We start from the raw sequence: 18,546 nt of genomic DNA, 5'->3' as shown, positions 1-18,546 counted from the left end.
GAGGCACACGAGTCATATTGGTCGCAGAGGTGACGAAATTTGTGAGTTTTGCTCAGTGGGGCAGTTCGAGGATACATGCATGCTGTGCGTTGTGCATCGCGCCGCACCAGTGCATCATGCACTTAACCTTTTGTCGACTTCCGGATCATGAAATAAATAGTTGTGGCCCAGGAAAATCAATCGCATCAACTATCCAGATCCAAACATGTCTGCAGCACCTGAGCAAAAGTATGCATGAGTATGTAGTTCCACAATCGAACCTTGACTGACCAGCATGAATAGGGCGTGGCAGAGCTCCCGAACAACAGCGACCGCACGTAACAACCAGTCGCGTTCAGCCAACATTTCGCCGAACCACCACACCGGGTTTTCAAAGCCAGCAAGTCCACTGCCAGGAGGTGTATGGGCTGAGAGAGCCGAGCGAGAGAGACAACGCAACAAGGCCAATCAAGGGTCACCTCTGGCCGGCTCTGTGAAGGAAGGCAGTAGTAATGCGAGAGACGCAAGCCCGAAGCTCAATGTCGGCGCTGGCAAAGCAGCATCTCCAGATCCAAGTCAAAGACAACACACCCCATACAACGGCTTCAACGCAGGCGAGGTGCGACGGTTCTTGCGCTCGAGTGAGTCTTGGCCACGGATTTGACCATGCAGAGAAGGAAAGTCATGCTGACCAGTGCCAGACATGAGCGGACCCAGTTACACACCCGCGCAAGCAGACACGTCTGAGTCAAACGCCATCGCGGGCGGGAAGAACCAAGATCAACCGACCACCGCGCAGAGCTTTTTCGCAGATCTGGACGCGCAAATTGCTGCACTTAAGACCAACAAGCAATGACAAGAGCGGCAATGATCCCAATCGAAGCGTCTGCTGAAGCCGTAGTCACGAATTGATGGCGGTACATCTTCACCCATTCAAGGCTGAGCGAATGATCGCTTCCACCCGTCCACTCCGACAATGCCTCCATCCGACGCAGCGGGGTCAAGACTCCACGATTTGATGGGCCTTATCGAAAAATCGGACCTCCAGCCAGCTTCCCACATCTCCATGCCGGCCCAGGCGATCATGGCAGCATTGTCAGTGCATAGTTCCATGGGAGGGAAGCAGAGATCGATGTGTTTGTAACCTCTGACATCGAGGAAGGAGCGCAAGAGATGACGGAGGTAAGAGTTGGCTGCCACACCACCAGACACGACAACCGTCTTGATGTTCGCTGCGTCGTGTGCAGAAAGTGAAGAGAGATAGAGGAGGACTCTAGAGACAAGGTGCTCGAAGGCGACACGCATGACCTCTCGTGCCATTTCGCGGCGCTCTTCCAGGTCGAGGCTGTCGCTCGGACGAAGTATCTTAGTCGAAGACCCCGTGTTGGGGTCAAGCTGGAAACGGACAAAGCGCTCAATGCTACTCAATAGACCAGAGAATGAATATACCATTTTCCTACTGCTGCTTCCAGCCTTGCTCTCTGCAAGTGGAGGGCCAAGACCCCATCCATACTGTGTGATACGTCTTTCAAGCTCTTTCTCTCTATTCTTGGGGGCGGTATATTCATAGTCGGCAGGGGCGCCGGGGAAAGCGAAACGCTCGAGGGCAAGACCGTACGGGGGCAGCAGAAGGGGAGATGGTAGTATAGCTCTAGCGGCTTTGTCGAGGCAATCACCCAAAGCGATATCACCAGTAGTGGCAAGTATGCGATGATCGGTCAGAGAGGTAGAGTTGATGAGCATCGAGTGACCACCGGAGACCAGGATGCTCAGGAAGGGAAACGAGGGAGCAGGGTCGTGATTTTGAGATGAAGAGGTTGGCTTTAATGCTGACATCAGACGAGGTGTCAGAGCATGAGCCTGCATATGGTGAATACCCAAGAGTGGAACCTGCCAGGCAGTAGCTAGACCTTTGGCCGTGTCGAGACCCACGGAGAGGTTGGATCGCATTCCAGGGCCACGAGTGACGGAGACAAAATCTGGAATGGGAGGCTGAGGGCGGGGCAAAGCGGTAATGCATTGAACAGCTTTCTGTACCAAGCCGGCAAGGGACTCCTGGTGTGACTCGAGAGCAATGATGGGATGAATGCCATTGTAAGCGGTGGTGTTGGCCGTGACTTTCTGGTGGAAGTGGAGGGTGGCAGCGGGAGACCACCGCGACGATGATGGCGACGAGGGCAGAGGGCCATTTATATCAACAGGCCGTGTGTGTTTCTCCAGCACAGCAACCGATGTGTCGTCGCATGATGTCTCGATGGCCAGGGTGAGCAGATTGCGACGAGTGGAAATGGCACATGGTGCAATTGGCAGCACTTGAGGCAGTGACTTTCTCACATTCACATGCCAACCATGACTGCGGTGAAGCAAAGGCTGCGGCTTCAGCAACATCCGACCGTTGGTCTGAATTTTGTCGTGTACCAGGCTGAAGACGTACAGAAGAGGGATAGAACAAGGATGAAGGGAGGACTAACCAAAGGTGGAACGAGCAACTAATGCAAGGTCTTGTGCGCACTGTATTATCTTGCTGTACGAACCTGTTACACCTTTATTTTGCATTTTAGAACTTGAAACAGGCACTGCCTTAGCTGAAGCACATTAAGAAGCGTAGTGTATCATCAAGGAAACCCTGAGATAGCAAGAACAACTTTCTGTTTGCAAACTTGCATGTGATTCAGAAGCTGCGACTTTCGTCTCGTTCTGGCTGTCTCGAAACGTGCCGGGCGGGTTCGAAGTTAGCGCAGGCACTACAGCAGGCCGTTGGTAAGGTGCAGTAATAATGCATTGTCCTGTACAAGTATGTAGGTACAGCAAAGTGCCAAACCAGTCGCTGCAACTTACGATCCCTATGACCAAAGCTGTGGGTGAAGGTACAGTGTTGCGCTCTGCGGCAATTGTGTTTTAGTGCTCTCTACAGTCATTATAATTAGTGCATTCAAGAGTAGCCCTTGAGTAGATACAGATTAAGGTAAGGGTAATTTCGACAAGGAGAAGGCAGGCTATGACGTCGTGCTATACCTTACCTTTGTACAGATGAGCAGCAAGTCACAATCTACCTTACACATCTTTCCTGACCGTCACTACCGACACTTGGCTGTGTCTGTCGTTACTTCCCCCTCTGACAGTCGTCTCTTTCCAGTACCTTCACATATGACCTGATTCACACGACTCTATCGCATCATCCCCCTTCTCTGACATCCCTTCAACAAGTCGTTCTGCGGGCCCGACTCCGACCCCCCAATAACTCCATTGCCGACCTATCCTGGAAGGTGTATATAGTACCTTTGCACCACTCCAGTTGCCCAATTGTCCAAAGAAGACACAGCTGTTTGTCAAGGGGTACAGCCTCATGAAGCTATGAAGCCGGCATGGCCGACGTGTCCAAGAAGACCGATGGACCAGCGCCGTACAATGATGCGGCCGCTTGGGATCCCGAATTGTTGCCAGACGTGCATACCGAGTTTGTGAGCGACGATGATATCCAGGAATTCATCAAGGCATTGTCTGCCCCGGATTACTCCCTGACCTCGCCTTCCGAGGAGAACTTGCCAAACCTTCAACAGCCCCAGCGTGAGTTCATCACCGCCCTCAATGACTGGCGTCCCGTGCATCAAAAGGTCAAGGGCCGTTCAAGACTGCGAGGCTCGGACAAGAAGCGTCTTCCACCCAGGCGCGGTAAGGATGAGACCAGAGAAGGCTGGACATACAACTTGCTCAAGTGGCCCTTGCTACTTCTCGTTATTGGTTGGCTTGCCACCTTGGGCATTTCTTACCTCCTTACACGGCTGTACATTTACATGTACGAGCATTTTGTCACGTGGAGAGGCAAGCGTGAGCTTCTCCGCAGCAGCCTGCGTAAGCAGACAAACTACGAGGACTGGATTGCTGCTGCTAAAGAGCTTGATACATACCTAGGAAGCGACTCCTGGAAGCACAAGGACGAGTATGCATACTACGACTCGAAGACGATTCGCCGCGTCGTCAATCGTTTGAAGTCATTGAGGAGCAAGATGGAAGCCGAGGAGAAGGCCTTTGCATCCGGCCAGACAACCAATCAATCCGCTGTGCAGGACTTGCGTGGTCTGGTCGAGGCTTGCGTCAAGAACAACTTCGCCGGCTATGAGAACCCGCGTCTGTATTCGGAAACCTACTACGGAACCAAAGATCTTGTACAGCAGTTCGTGGACGAGGTCTCTGCCTCCTTGACCTCCCTGTTCTCTTCCGATCAGCTTACGACAGAGGACAAGCGCGCTCTGTCGAAACAGTTGAGTACCAATTTCGGTCGGACTGCCCTCTGTCTTTCGGGTGGTGCTACCTTTGCTTATTACCATTTTGGCATCGCAAAAGCCCTGCTGGATGCCGATCTGCTGCCTCCAATCATTACGGGCACCTCAGGCGGTGCGCTTGTCGCCTCGCTGCTTGGTACCCGCACGAATGACGAGCTGAAACAGCTCCTCGTCCCTGCCCTCGCGGCCAAGATCGAGGCTTGTAGTGACCCCTTCACCGTTTGGTTCCGCAGATGGTGGCGGACCGGGGCACGCTTTGATTCAATTGACTGGGCTAAGCGCTGCTCTTGGTTCTGTCACGGCTCTCTGACCTTCCTCGAAGCATACCAAAGAACTGGCCGGGTGCTCAATGTGTCTTGTGTTCCATCTGACCCTCACTCACCGACCATTCTTGCCAATTACATGACTGCGCCAGACTGTGTCATCTGGTCTGCTGTGCTCGCTTCAGCTGCCGTCCCGGGCATCTTGAATCCTGTCGTACTCATGCGCAAAAACAAAGATGGAAGACTAGAACCTTACTCCTTTGGTCACAAGTGGAAAGACGGATCACTTCGGACGGACATACCTCTCAAAGCGTTGAATCTGCATTTCAATGTCAATTTCAGCATTGTCAGTCAGGTCAACCCACACATCAATCTTTTCTTCTTCTCCTCACGAGGTTCCGTCGGACGGCCCGTGACGCATCGCCGCGGAAGAGGCTGGCGAGGAGGCTTTCTTGGATCGGCTCTCGAGCAGTACCTCAAGCTCGACCTGACAAAGTGGTTGAAGGTCCTCCGACATCTGGAGCTACTACCTCGCCCACTCGGCCAAGACTGGAGTGAGATTTGGCTTCAAAGATTTTCAGGTCTGTACAGATGATCGCCAACCATGCTTATACCGCCAACTAACAAATCGCAGGCACTATCACGATATGGCCCAAGTCAACCCCGTCGGATTTCGCCAATATACTTTCCGATCCTTCAATCGATAAACTTGCCAACATGATACATGTGGGCCAGCTGGCAGCATGGCCCAAGATCAAGTTCATCAGTAACCGCATGAAGATCGAGAAGGTGATCGAGGAAGCCCGACGCAACACCAGAGTCGATCCGAACGCATTACCGACACCATCACTAGAGAAGAGCGAGTTGCGCAGCATGCTCAGCAGTGAAGACCTCGAATCTCTGCTCGAACAAGCGAAACGGAACGGAGGCCACATCGCGCCGCCACTCTTGCTCACGCCGCCTGTCGGAGAGAACAGCAGCACCGGTAGAGACCTAGGACCGGGATTCGTCTTCGATCCACCATCTGATACAGATCGTGGAGCAGACTCACCCTCTTTCAAGAAGCGCTTCAGCGGCTGGTTCGGATCAGGCCAGAACTCCGGCACGCAATCGCCGACGTCCAACAAGTCCGTCAGACCTGCGTTGTATGAGCTGCGACGGAGCGAATCCGACAGTCGACGCAGCAGCAGCGTCATCGTCGAGCTCGAGCGGCAGATGCGCGTCTTTTCCGATGACACGGCGTCGGAGGGCGAATTGGACGACGAAGAGGAGGAAGAGAAGACCACTCCGAATTCGAATGGAGCAAAGCAGCCTTGGGACACTTATCGGAGTAGCAGTGACACGGAGGAGGAGAGCGGAGAGGAGGAAGAGGAGGAGCACATTCGCAGTCAAGCTGAAACATGAGATCCCTGAATCAAAAAGGAAAAAGCAAGCTTTTTGTAGCGATACCTTTATTAGAGTAGATTGAGAGGACATGTAAAAAGTGATCATATGTAGCGTTATGGCCGCATCAACGGCTTCCTAGATCCTAAGACATGTCCTTGTTTTACCAGTGCAAGATGAAACCCGAGTGTGCTGTGGCTTCTATACGCCCAAATCCCACTCAGACGACAAGAGCCCCTCTCTCAACATATCCACAGCAACATTAACAGCAGCATCGCCTCTCTGCTTAAGCGCAGCCACTTCCGTCTCGCCTTGCCCACCGCCAACTTTAGCATCCACGACGCGAGAAACAAGGCCTCGAATGTCGGCTTTGCTCGCCGCGTCCGCATCTCCATCTGCGCGATAGAGATTCGCGGCGCCGCGATAGTAGACGCCAGCATTTTTTACCAGCGTGGGCGCGCTAGATCTGATTGCGTCGCTGAGCCCCGAGGATGTTTCTAGTCCAGACGGACCGGCGAGTCTGAAGCGCAGGAGTTCGACGTCGCCTCTCGACTCGTAGATCAGCGCTTTGCGGTCGCGCGAGTCTTGGTTGTCGACTCTGACGGCGCGGCTGTAGAGGTCTTGGGCTTTGGTCAGCTGCGTCCAGCGGATTGTTTCGTTGTGCGAAGACGAGGACGAAGAAAAGGTTTGGCTCGTGCTTGCGAACTCGACGAGTGCGTCGGCGCAGATGCACATTGCTGGCACGTTTGTTGCTAGGTCGAATTGCTGGAAGACTTGGAAGCGCGAGAGCACGTCCTCGAGGCTGATGCTGTGGAATTTGTACTCTGCGTTTGCGAGCGCGGCGATGAACTCTGCGCGCTCGAGGGAGACTTCTGATTCGATTTGGGATCTCGTCGTGGGCTCGACTTCGAGTTGCTGCAGGTAGTGGGGGATCTTTTTGTCGGTCAGGGAGTAGGCCATTTGGGCCAGCGTTGAGACTATAGTGGCGTCTTCCAGGGAGACGAGTAGGGTTAGTGCTGTCACGGATGCTCTGGCTGTGTCTAGTAAGTCTTCGTCTGTGATGTCGGCCTGGATGGTGACATATTGTTCTTCTGTTTCTGCCGAGTCGTCGCCGCCCTCGCTGGGTCCGGTGGTGGTTGTGGTTGCGTCATCTCCCATGACTCCATTCTCCACAGGCACGCCTCCTTCATTCGCCTCGTCGGTGAATCGCATTCGTTGTTCCTCTCGTAGCATTTCCTGTCTGGAAAGGCAGGCATTCAGGATCTCGAGCGCTTCACGCAGAAGCAATGCTGCGTCTGGTTGGGAGCCATTGTCGACAGCGATCTCAGCTATACTGATCATGACCTGAGCAGTATTGAACAGCACATCGGCGTTTTGTTCATTGAGGCTTAGAGCATAACGATGAGAGATCAGAGCTTGTTGGAGTAGGTCGATCACCGGCATAGGCAGCTTGGGAACAAGAGTGGCTTGCTGTGTCAAGTCGAATTCCAGACGTGCTCTGGATTCCTGTCAGTGTCTTGCAAGTGACTGTAAGTCGCATTTGTTCTCACTACCTACTTGTTGTAAGCGAGGTCGAAGTTCTTGGGATGTTTCTTCAGACCATCATCGTAGATTTGTATTGCCCTCAAGAATGCCCGGCAGGACTTTGCTTGATCGCCTGCACGCCACTTGCCTCCGGTTTCTTCTTCAGCGTCCGCAGCTGCAAGTCCGAAGTGAAATATTAATACCCTTCATTATATAGACAATATATAGGAACAGGCTTCTTCTTTGGTCTTACATGTTGACCAAGGATGCCTGTCTGTCAAGACTTACCGTCTTGAAATTCGTCTGCTGTTTGCAGAGGCTGTACGAATGTTAGAACATACAGACTTCAAGTGTCTGACATAGTTCATAGTCCTACTTGTGGTTTGCCCTTGGGAGGCTTTTGAGATTTCTTCAGCAATGCTTTTGGTTTGCCCATTGTGATAGACCTTGATGGACCTAATCGAGAATGCTTCAGCGTGGGATAATATGTAGGCCTCGGGTTGTGATGTTCAGAGAGCTGCTTTAGTCGTCAAGCTAGCGAACCATTTTCTTTGCCCCACCTGCCTTAATTCTTTAATGGACATCTACACAGACGCGGGCGGGGGGTGTATGTCAGATAGCTCATTTATTTGCACAAATATGCATAAAAGGGCCCAAATCCAAATTTATCTTGACAGCGCTGCCAGATGCAATGTACGGGCGCTAGCAGGCCTTATCACTCCGCAATTATCTTATCACCGATCTCCGTAGTAACCGGGTAACTATCATTGTATCACAGTACCTAGGTAGCATCTTGCTTGACACCACATCAGTGACGATGGACAATGGACTCTGCAGGCATGCTGCTGGCAAACCCTCCTTCATGCATCTTTGTGGACCTCACACCTGTTTTTTCGAACTCTGCTACCCTACGCGTTCCACTTTGTACAGCTGACTTCTAAAGTTTTGTCGTTTGGCTTTGCGCTCGCACTTGATCTATAAGCATATACCATAAACGTTTGCACAAACCGTTGTGGTACAGAGATCAAATAACACTGGTTAAAACAGTAGATATACCGAGAATCTCTAACGTTTATCGACAAGAATGATTGCGACTGCGACTTGATTGTCTCATAGTCTTTCGTCAGATCGGGTACACTTTTATTTCGGGCGTGCTACCACCCGGCCCAGGACTGTTACTCGGGCGCCGTTGGCTGCAGGCCTGTATACAGCATGTCGGACAGTACTACTCCTGCCGGAAGTTCTACCTATGACTCGAGTACCATGTATGTAGGCGATGGTACTTGGATCTCATCGGAGAACACTTTCCTTCTACCGAACTTGCAAGGACTTAACTTTGCGACTATGCAATACAATGGTGTGCACTTGCAATGTTAGAGATAAGAAGCAAGGATGGAGACTGACCCGATTGTAGGAATGGCGAACCGATTCGCCTCGCTGCCGCAATACCACCGACTCATACTTGGCCACGGTGTGCTTGCGGCCCTTGTCTTCTTGCTCATCGTCCCGTCGGCAATCTTCATCGCACGCTTCTATTATCGCAATCCTAGACTTGCTCTACGTCTTCACATATGGCTCCATATCTTGACCGTCGGCTTGCTGACTGTAGTCTTCATGCTGGGATGGTTCGCAGTCGGCCCAGAGCGCAGCCTCACTAATCCACACCACGGTATAGGCCTTGCTATTTATGTTCTGGTCCTGGTTCAGGCGCTGGGAGGAGGCCTTATACACCATGTCGAGAAAGGTAAAATGAGGTGGAGATTGCCTTTGAAACTCATGGTAAGAACAAATTCACATAGCGGCACATGTACCAACTGACACCCTCTGCAGGTACATCAATGGCTCGGCCGCGCGATTGCACTTCTTGGTGCTATACAGATAGCCCTGGGCTTGACGCTCTATGGTTCGCCGAAGTATCTGTTCATACTCTACGCTTTGGTCTGTTTCGCCTGGCTAGCACTCTACTTCATCCTCACATACATCAATCGACCCGTCATTGGAGGCGATGACGGATATGGCTCCGAGAGTTATGTAACCGGACCCACAAGAAGTCAACTCACGGACGATCGTCGAACAACACGAAGTGACAGCCACACGGCCAGAAACGTTGGACTCTTCGGTGCAGGACTAGCTGGTTTGGCAGCGCTTCGACGACGATCGAGAAGTAGACGGAGGGATGGCGTTGTTGATGAGACCGTACACGATCCCAGCCGATCGAGGCTTACCTCTCGTCACTCCACGACATACACTCACGACGGGGAAAAGTATCCGGCGCGGGAGAAGACCACCGAGGCCCACACTTGGCGGGACTGGATGTTTGGGGCCGCTGCTGGTCTTGGTGCCTATGAAGGGTTCAAGAGACTCTTCGGTCGCGGTAAAAAGAGGGACGAGGAGAGCTACATTGGAACCTACCATTCGGGCCCTAGCCACAGTCAATTCAGTCACACCGATGTAAGGAGAGTACAAGAAGGACAAATTCCCATGTCACCTGGCGACTCTAGAATTTCGAGACCGGATGGAGTCAATGGACCTGCCGGATTCGCCACTCCAACTCGCCAAGGTTTAGTATCGCGCAGGGATGGTGATGGCTACGAGTCTGACAGCGACGAATCTTTCGACAGCGACATTGAACCGCTCCCAGCAACGAAAGGTAGCCATGGACTACGTGATGGAATTGCCGCCCTTGGTGTTATTGGTTACCTTCGAGAAAGACAACACCGGAAACGCGATGATAAAGAACAACGAAGGATAGATGCAATGCGGCGGGAAGAAGAAGCATTCACAGATTCGATGAATCGAGTAGACGCTCCACGTCATGGATCTAGTCGCGAGCGACGAAGGCAGCCCAGTGCGGCGGACACATTGGCCACGAGCGAATTTAGTGCGATGGGTAGTAATCCGGAGCTTGCCAGGAACAGACGACTACCCAAGCATAATCGCTCATTCTCTACATCTGCTGCAGCAAATTCGGCCACCAGGACAGATCTGGAAAGACCTTACACAGGACGCATGGGCAATGCCTCTACTTCGGACGCGTCAAGACTACCTGGTGGTCCCATTAATCCCACATCATCATCTGTGGGCTACCCGATTGTCCCGGGGGCAGTTAGTATGCCATCTGGCCCAGTCGACCCTGATCCTACTCGCTTGGTGGATCCGTACGACAACAGTTCCTCACGTGTGCCATTAGGAACTACCACAGCAGCCACGGCAGCGACTAGCACGTCCTACTCCCCTTCACGATCTCAGCTCGAAAAAGCATATATACAGCAGGGACGTAGAAACTCTGCATCGCATGCTAGCCCAGCCAGTGTGGCCTCTCCGCCAGTGAGCGTCAAGGTCCAGATGCATAAGGATGGAAGACATGTCACTCTACGTCGTCTCAATGAAGATGAGGCAGCAGCAGGGCGGGACGCCCGTAAGCTTGATAGAAGGCAACGGAGAAGACGCGCAGAGAGTCTGAGCTCTGGCGTAGAGGATGAAGGAATGAGATTCAGACGTGGGGATGCTGCTAAACCTGCCAGTGATGTGCCGATCGGTAGTGTAGCTCGTCCACCATCTGAGTTGAACCTGCCGCCTCCTCCCGGACCGCCACCCGTCCCAGCACATTCGTTATCACCACAACCAGTGGGACCCCATGTTCCGAGCAATCTGGCGAGTGGGGTAGGGAGTCCGGGGACGTATGACACGGGCACTGGCACTGACATAAGTGCATTCGACACCAACAGAAGGAGAAGGAGAGCTGAAAGGGCTGCAGCGAGGGAGAGAGCAGCACAGCAAGGGGCTCGAGTCGAATTCACGTAGCACATGCGTGTCGCATGTCGCATGACGTCTGATGATAGGAATGTCTGGAATGCCGGTGATATGCGTCCTCTAGACGCCATAACGTGATGCAGTAATGAGACGGACGAGTAACTCCAAGAGGACGGCGTTACGACCAGATTACGAATTGATAAGAAGACTTGCACCGGCCTATAAGGAGTACTACGTTGGATTAGAACAAAGTACTCACAGATACCACAGAGGCCCTGTAAATAATGAAAGGTGAAGATTCATCGTTCCGATACCACATAATTGCTGGCCCACACACCAACTTTGCACAAAACGTGATCATACCAACATGCGAGGTCCGTACAAGTATCTTGCCGATCAAATCAGATCGCGAAAGGCGTTGTCGGCGCTTAGACCTGCAGCGACGCCTCTTATGTCTGACACCCGGAATTACGTTGGTAGAGGCGGGCCACCTGTAGCATCGCAAAACCTTTATGTTGTCAGACTTGGTGGCGACGACTCACGGGCGCGGCTGCACAGTGTGAAGCGCACTACTCTTAGGGCTACATGAGTAGCCTAGTATGAGCAATCTAAAGTGAGGCGGTTCGCCAACTTCGTTGGCATCTCGATCAGCTCCATGCAAGCTGCACGCTGCTGCAGAAGGTTGCTCTAGTCTCCGTAATGGATATGGGATACGCACGCCTTCTGCTCAGCCTCGAAGCATTCACCAGTTCATGGATGATTCACGGCCCAGACTCAATGCCTGCACAGTTGGTGGATATCGGAGGTGATTTCATGGTCATTGGAGCATCTGACCAGAGTATTCGAAAGAATGCGAATGAGCAAGATAGTTTCCATGGTATTGTGTCGTTGTCGGCTCCGAAACGCCACACTGATTAAGAATTGGCCCAAAGATTCATGTCCCCACAATTGTAGTCAAGCGAGAAGGAACATCTCCTCCACCCGCCAGGACGACGTACCCTGTACAATGAACTATGAGAACATGAAGAGCACGTGGGCTTATTATTAAACCATACGCCGTCTGCCACGTTTTTTTATGCTCTAAACTCTTCAGTCTTGTTACCATCGGAAGACTTGACGAGTACCGGTCCAAAAGCCTTACTGAAACTTGATATTCAGAACTTTTTCTCGGAGAACCCGAGAGGCTGTGCATGCATTAACCCGGGATTTACTCATGTCAATGACAGTCTAAAGTTATAGCGCTAGCATTGACAGTCATTTATTCTGGTATACGCCTTGCTGGGTTATAGATTTTTCTGGAATACATTTTCAACCTGATAGACCGATATTCTTTGTATTCCAGCATGTCATCTGATTCTCGCTCAAAATTTCATGCTTGTTCTTACTCACATTCGACCTGGAGGCATTCGATGATAGCAAGATTTCGTGGTCTATCAAATTGTTAAGCGAGCTGGACTATAAGGCAGACGAATCCACGTCAGTTCAAAACCGGTCACCACAATCTAGTTTGTGAACCTCGTGACCCATTCCTGGTAGAGTCACACAGCCGCAGACATGCTGTCGGACAACGCAAAGGCTCGCTCTGACAAAAGCCAGCAACTCCCAATACTTCGTCGAACAAGACTTCGGATACCTATGTCGAATACAGCCCAGAGTCCTGAAATCTCGGGAAGCCTTGAGCATATCTCTGGGGAGGCCGAACGTGGCGATATAACACGACAAAGTTCAAATGGCAGCCCATTATCGTCTAGTACACCGTTCCGAGAAATGAATTATCAAAATCGTACTGTGCTTCCGAGTAGGATCGCAGCTAATGTAAAGCCGAGCTCTTCTGCATACACGGTCATTAGCACTGGGCCTTTCGAGCACGTACGACATAATCAACCACATTCTGCGAGCTCTGGTACGCCATCACTGGTTTCAGGCACTTCTCTGTCCACGGTCGATAGTCCGTTGTCCTCACTGCCATCGAGAGAGCATAAAAGCAATCTCGCCTGGCATGTCAAATCCAACGCTGGCAGTCCACAAAGGTACAAGACCGTGGATACTTCTACGCAAACCACCTACGAGGAGGATCCATTCCCAACAGCAATTTTTGGGATGACCCTTCCCGGATCAGGGCCGAGATCGCTCTCGGTGAAAGCTCAGTCTACTGAGACAGCGCCTGAGGCAAGAAGTATCAGTTCTGGCAATTTTTACAGGGCTGCACAGCTACAAGAAGTAGGCCAGGAGACCTCGGCTACCTCTCCTTCAAGATATACCGAGTCACCATTCAGTGTTTTTTCCGGAGTTACATCAACATCATCCATCTCTCCGGTGCGAAATAAGCAGACTAGGTGGACCGCTCAGACTGTAGGTCATGGTCAGGCCGATGATGCTCGATCAGCTGCCAATATCGCAGCAGCAGCGAGCAGTAACTCAGAACGCAGAGTCTCTACCACGAAATACGCAAGTTCAGACCTTCCTTACCCCTTCAAGCCGCATAAGAAGATTTCCACAATTGGGAATGGAGAGTCCATGCGTGCACCGATCAGTACCATTCCGCCAGAATTGGCGCATCTCAATGTCGACGCGCCTTTGTATCCTAAATTGGGAGAGCGTCAACCACCGCGCAGGCCGAGTCGAGAGGGCATACCTGACCTAACGGACCATAAAGCCAACAGATCTATAGTTCAAAGTGACATCCCAGCTAGACCACAGAAGCCCTCGCTCTCATCAACCCGACAATCCACAAGGCATCGAGGTCTTTTTGGGTTTTCTTCCCGTAGTGCCTCGGAGGTCGATCAACATTCTGCACCTACCACGGAAAACATAGTGTCGTCGAAAGGAAACGACCACCGAACTGCAGAGACAGGAGACGAAACTTCGCATGAACCTTCCCAGTCTCCAAAAGCGAGGATGCCTAGGAGAAGCTCTGAACGCTTTGGCTTCCTACACAGGCGATCGAAAGATCCCGGTACGATTCCGCAGAGACCAGGCAGCGCGCGAGAACGTGGTCCCACGGCTGGTACTGGACACGAAGGTTACTTCAAATCTGGTCTGCGCAGTCGTAGCTTCAGCTTTCGTGGAGATCGGTCCAGACAGCCACCAAATAACGACGTTATTCCACATAAAGATCCGAGAACTAATCATATTCACCCCAGCATTCGGAAGGAAATCGTGGAAAGAGGTCATGGTCTAGAGAGCGAACAAGTAAATGAAACTCGAGATGAAGTCCCAAATGCGATCGCACGCTCCACGAGTAATGTACGCGAAGCCGCGGGAGTCCTCTCTGGAGAGCGAGACGTCGCAAGAAAGATCTCAAAGGAGTCAATCGAGCATGGCACTATTGAGGCTCAAGCCGAAGAAGTGGCACATGCCACACAAGGCGAGAGAAGCACCTCAATAAGGCCTAAAGACTCGGTGAGGCTGCTACGCAAGCACTCTATGATGGCCTGGTCAGGTGACGCATTCCCCCAAGAGGGCAGTAGAGGACACATCTTGCGAAGCGAAAAGCATCATCCGGGTTACCGGAAACCCGTTCCATTGAACTTCGCCCAGAGACTTCAAGAACCATCTGTACACGACAGAGTACACCCATCTGACCATCATGCTGAGCATTCACATGTCGAACGTGCGAGGCTCGAGCAAGGACATTACACAATTGCTGGACCCAGGCCACAAGTGTCGATGGATGAAATTCAGGCTTTGGCAAAAGTAGGCACTCACTTAACACAAGCAAAGGTCGCGCAACAGGAGGTCCAATATCAGCCACCTCGCGTGCCTTATGAAGAACGTCACCAGGACCTTATGCCAGCTTTGCAGCGACCACAAGCAGGATCTGCCACTTCCGCTACCTCACCACCGCACAACTGTTCGGTCGCTCGTCAGCAAGAATTGCTGCCCAATCATTCTGCACGGCCTTCTTTATCAGTTGCGACCAAAGGCCCTGTCGTTACTGCACCAGGAAATCAACACCACGGCCTTCTAGATCCTTTTTACACGCCTGATTTCGAGAATGTGGACTTCCAGTTGTATGATTCATTCATCAGTCAAAATGGTGGCTCTTTCATGAACGATCGTCCAAATGATGTCGATACCGCTGAGAACACTAAAGAAGATCACGCAGTTGACAGTCCTATGAGTAGGTTTCATGGAGTGGAAAATGGCGAGCAATTCTTCGAGTTTCGTCCAAGGATGACATCGGACCTCTCGTACACCAGCAGCTCTGGGAACGGCAGCCCAACTATTGGTCACGCGAGGGTAAGTCCTCCTTCCCAAGACACTCATGGCCAGTACGACCCTGCGGACAAGAAGGCTGTTGCTTCGGCGCCGCGCATGTCTTTTGATCAAAGTCGTGCGCAGACAAGTGCGGCTGAGCCCCTGAGGAGGATGAAGAACCAAAACTTCACTCTCGAAGGACTCCAGGCGGGATCAGAGGCTGTGGGCCTGACGCCCCGACTCTCGCATTCCGGAACGTCGGCGAATGCACTGAGCACCTTCTCTATTTCTGACTACCTTGACGATGATGAACAGGGCAGTGTACCGCCGATGCCCTCAAATTACGATCAACCGGAGCCTGATGCCAAAGCCGAATCTGAGCTGTCAACTAGAGACCAGTCTACAGGCCTGAGTGCTCCGTCTGGCATGAGACGGCAAGTGGGACAAGAGTATCCTGTTTCAAGGATACCAGATAGTAGATCTAGCGTATCAGCCAGGTCTACTGTCACGGGAGGATTCAGACATGCAGCTCTAGTCACCAGCAAGTGGCTGTCTTTTGGTCGAGTCCTCTTCAGTCCGATCCATGAAGAAGCGAAGGTCGGACAAGATGTACGCATCCTGATATTAGATGGACTGGGAAAGGGTGAGTTGGAATCTGTGGCCCTTTTTTTGATTCATGCTGACATGCTTGCAGAATGGTCATACTATTGTGCTCTCAATTATCCATCTTGTCAATTCTATCACCTAGGGCCAGAACCATCCGCTGCTGTGAACGACAGTGTACCCAATTATCGACACATACCTCACTCGTCTCCCACCGCAGCTTTTCCGTTCCCACGCGGATTCTTCGCTGGCGCTGTCCTGCGCTTTCCCAAGATCTCTTCTGATGAAGGCTATAGAGCATGTATCTCGGAGATCAAACGCACGCTGCGCCCTGGTGGGTACTTAGAGATGTCAACAATAGATATGGACCTCATGAATATGGGCAACATAGGGCGGAAAAGCGTCAGAGATTTCAAGATGCGGATACATGAAGTTGACAGTCGTCTCAGCCTGTGGAACCAAGGCGACTCCTTCTTGACCATTCTAGGACGAAAGGGGTTCGAAGGGATTCAAAGGTGCGTTGTGGCACTTCCGGTGGCAGGCAGGATTTCGAAGAGTCAGGACAGCACGACCTCGGGTGGCAATCAGCACCACCAAGCGAATACGGCCGGCCAGATTAGTGCGCAAGAAGAGCTTGATGATCCTAGTTTGTTTGATCTGCTGCGCAACAACGATGTTGATGCACAGCAAGACGAGCAGATCACCAAAACCGTTGCGAAGGTTGGTCGATGGTGGTATTCCACCTGTTACGAGGAACCAACTACGATCCCGGCAGCGACTCAAGCACAATCGATTTGGGAGACGCCGGGATTACTGCACGAGGGTGAACGGCGAGGTACCAGCTTACGATTCCTTATCTGTTACGCACAAAAGCCGATTTGGTCGAAGAGACGAACAGTGTCGGTTTAAGCCTGGTCCATACGTTTGGAAAACGATGTTATGACTGTACGATGAGTTTCTGATGACGTGGGTATACATGATATCCAAACATGATGATGAGGCAGCATGAATGATCAAGAAAGGGAAAACTACTGTGGAAGACGCCATCGTCAATACAATACATAGACTCATGTGAATACAGGCTGGTCCTGTTCTTTGTTTATGTTCCTGCATGCTCACTCTATAAGGAGCCCTCATACCTGTGTGATCAGCATCAGACCCAAGTGGTACCTCACAAGGGGTTACATTAGCAAGTCATTCGAGGTTTAACTAGATCCGCTCTATTAACCTCACAAATGCATCCGTGAACCTCCGCCAAACCACCTCATTCCCATCCTCAGCCTTCCAAATATCCACCTTCCTCAGCCCCTCAACATCCTCCAGCATATGTGTAGTCGTGCCATTAACAACACAAACATTGCCGCCATCCAACGAGGCCACAAGTCCATAAACCGCAACCTCCCTACTAATCCGCACAAGCGCCGCAATCTCACCAACAAGCTGACTCCGCACGAGGGCAGGATTAGCAGTCAGCGTCCAGAAACTCTGATAGATGATCCCGTGAGCGGCGCAGAACGCCCTGACACCCGCGTCGTAGGCCGTGTCGGCGTAGAACCGGTTCTGCACCACTGCGGGCTTGACGGCCGACTGGGAGTGCAGAGCTTGAAGGATGGGCAGGGTCGTGTTGGATATGCCGAGTGTGCGTACGCGCGAGGGCACGTGGGCGCTCATTGCTGTCCAGGCTTCGAGGGTCTGAGAGAGGGTCGGTAGGGGGCTGTGAAGGACGAGACAATCGAGGTAGGAGGTGGTATTGTCATCGCTGTGACGCAGGTGGGACAGCGATGAGGATACGGAGGCGTTCACTTGCTCCGGTATACTTGCGTTTGCGTCGTAGGGGAGATTGTTGGGGTCTTGCCCGCTTATTGGCGTGTATTTCGTTTGGATGTAGATGTCTTCTCGTGTCACGTTTCCAGATGAAATGGCTTCTCGGATGCCTTGACCTACCCCATGTTCTGTGATCCAAGGGGAAGTCCGGTGGTCAGTCTTTCAATTCACAAAGATCTCACGTACTCTGTATCTGCTATATTTCTCTCCTTTACATGCAATGTCATAGCAGAAAAGGCAGGCTGACGAGAACTCGAAAAGAACGCACCTTGATAATGCCGAGGCTGTGCAGCAGTGTCTACGCCTCGAAACCCCGCCTGTAGCGCCTGGAACACCAGATGAGCCGACCTGTCTTTCTTCCATGCAGTGCCGTACAGCATGGAGAGACTCCGCCCACCCAACTGTGGCATTCTTGGAATGCTCGCTTGATCACACTGTTTTCTCCGTTCTTTTCTTGCGGAGTGGACAAAAACTCCGAATGTCAGATCACCTGGGAGGGGGAAAACACTAGATTTTGCAGACGTTGATTCGTAGTAGGTTGTGCAAGCGCTGGTATAGATTGTGGTTTTATCGAATTACGCGATTGCTGGGTCCCACACACGTTTGCTATCCGACTAAGAAGACAAGTTGGTACTGGATAGCTTCCTGTTGGTCAATTGCAATTGATCTGCACGGCGAAGAGTGGATGCTTACACGAGCGGTTCGCTATGTATCTGAGTGGTCCGACTATGCAT

General features: G+C 51.8%; 6 protein-coding genes across 8 annotated transcripts; 4 read left to right on the top strand and 2 right to left on the bottom strand.

The window, feature by feature from the left end:
• Positions 1-205: 205 nt before the first annotated feature.
• AAFC00_001366 (uncharacterized protein) lies at positions 206-835 on the top strand (the record flags this gene model as incomplete). Its single annotated transcript, XM_069340550.1, has 3 exons — positions 206-228; positions 283-620; positions 681-835. The coding sequence occupies 3 exons, from the start codon at positions 206-208 to the stop codon at positions 833-835; spliced, it is 516 nt and encodes a 171-aa protein (XP_069204016.1).
• Positions 836-3,344: 2,509 nt separating this feature from the next.
• AAFC00_001365 (uncharacterized protein) lies at positions 3,345-5,929 on the top strand (the record flags this gene model as incomplete). Its single annotated transcript, XM_069340548.1, has 2 exons — positions 3,345-5,106; positions 5,160-5,929. The coding sequence occupies 2 exons, from the start codon at positions 3,345-3,347 to the stop codon at positions 5,927-5,929; spliced, it is 2,532 nt and encodes an 843-aa protein (XP_069204015.1).
• Positions 5,930-6,109: 180 nt separating this feature from the next.
• AAFC00_001364 (uncharacterized protein) lies at positions 6,110-7,868 on the bottom strand (the record flags this gene model as incomplete). Its single annotated transcript, XM_069340547.1, has 4 exons — positions 6,110-7,406; positions 7,466-7,607; positions 7,721-7,751; positions 7,809-7,868. 4 exons carry the CDS (start codon positions 7,866-7,868, stop codon positions 6,110-6,112), a joined length of 1,530 nt encoding a protein of 509 aa, XP_069204014.1.
• Positions 7,869-8,644: 776 nt separating this feature from the next.
• On the top strand, positions 8,645-11,236 carry AAFC00_001363 (uncharacterized protein; the record flags this gene model as incomplete). The annotated part of the gene is made up of 3 exons (XM_069340546.1): positions 8,645-8,789; positions 8,847-9,211; positions 9,263-11,236. 3 exons carry the CDS (start codon positions 8,645-8,647, stop codon positions 11,234-11,236), a joined length of 2,484 nt encoding a protein of 827 aa, XP_069204013.1.
• A 1,503-nt stretch (positions 11,237-12,739) lies between these two features.
• AAFC00_001362 (uncharacterized protein) lies at positions 12,740-16,897 on the top strand (the record flags this gene model as incomplete). Of its 3 annotated transcripts, none has more annotated exons than XM_069340545.1 (2): positions 12,740-16,028; positions 16,080-16,897. In XM_069340545.1, the coding sequence occupies 2 exons, from the start codon at positions 12,740-12,742 to the stop codon at positions 16,895-16,897; spliced, it is 4,107 nt and encodes a 1,368-aa protein (XP_069204012.1). The 3 variants fall into 3 exon arrangements, with proteins under 3 accessions (XP_069204012.1, XP_069204011.1, XP_069204010.1); XM_069340544.1 differs by having other exon boundaries at positions 12,953-16,028; XM_069347699.1 differs by having other exon boundaries at positions 14,855-16,028.
• A 300-nt stretch (positions 16,898-17,197) lies between these two features.
• Positions 17,198-18,222, bottom strand: AAFC00_001361 (uncharacterized protein; the record flags this gene model as incomplete). Its single annotated transcript, XM_069340543.1, has 2 exons — positions 17,198-17,940; positions 18,081-18,222. The coding sequence occupies 2 exons, from the start codon at positions 18,220-18,222 to the stop codon at positions 17,198-17,200; spliced, it is 885 nt and encodes a 294-aa protein (XP_069204009.1).
• Positions 18,223-18,546: the final 324 nt, after the last annotated feature.

The sequence above is a fragment of the Neodothiora populina genome (assembly GCF_041146345.1).
Source record: "Neodothiora populina strain CPC 39397 chromosome Unknown canker_contig_12, whole genome shotgun sequence".
In the NCBI taxonomy this organism is placed as follows: Eukaryota; Fungi; Ascomycota; class Dothideomycetes; order Dothideales; family Dothioraceae; genus Neodothiora; species Neodothiora populina.
This window is presented reverse-complemented; position numbering and strand designations above follow the sequence as displayed.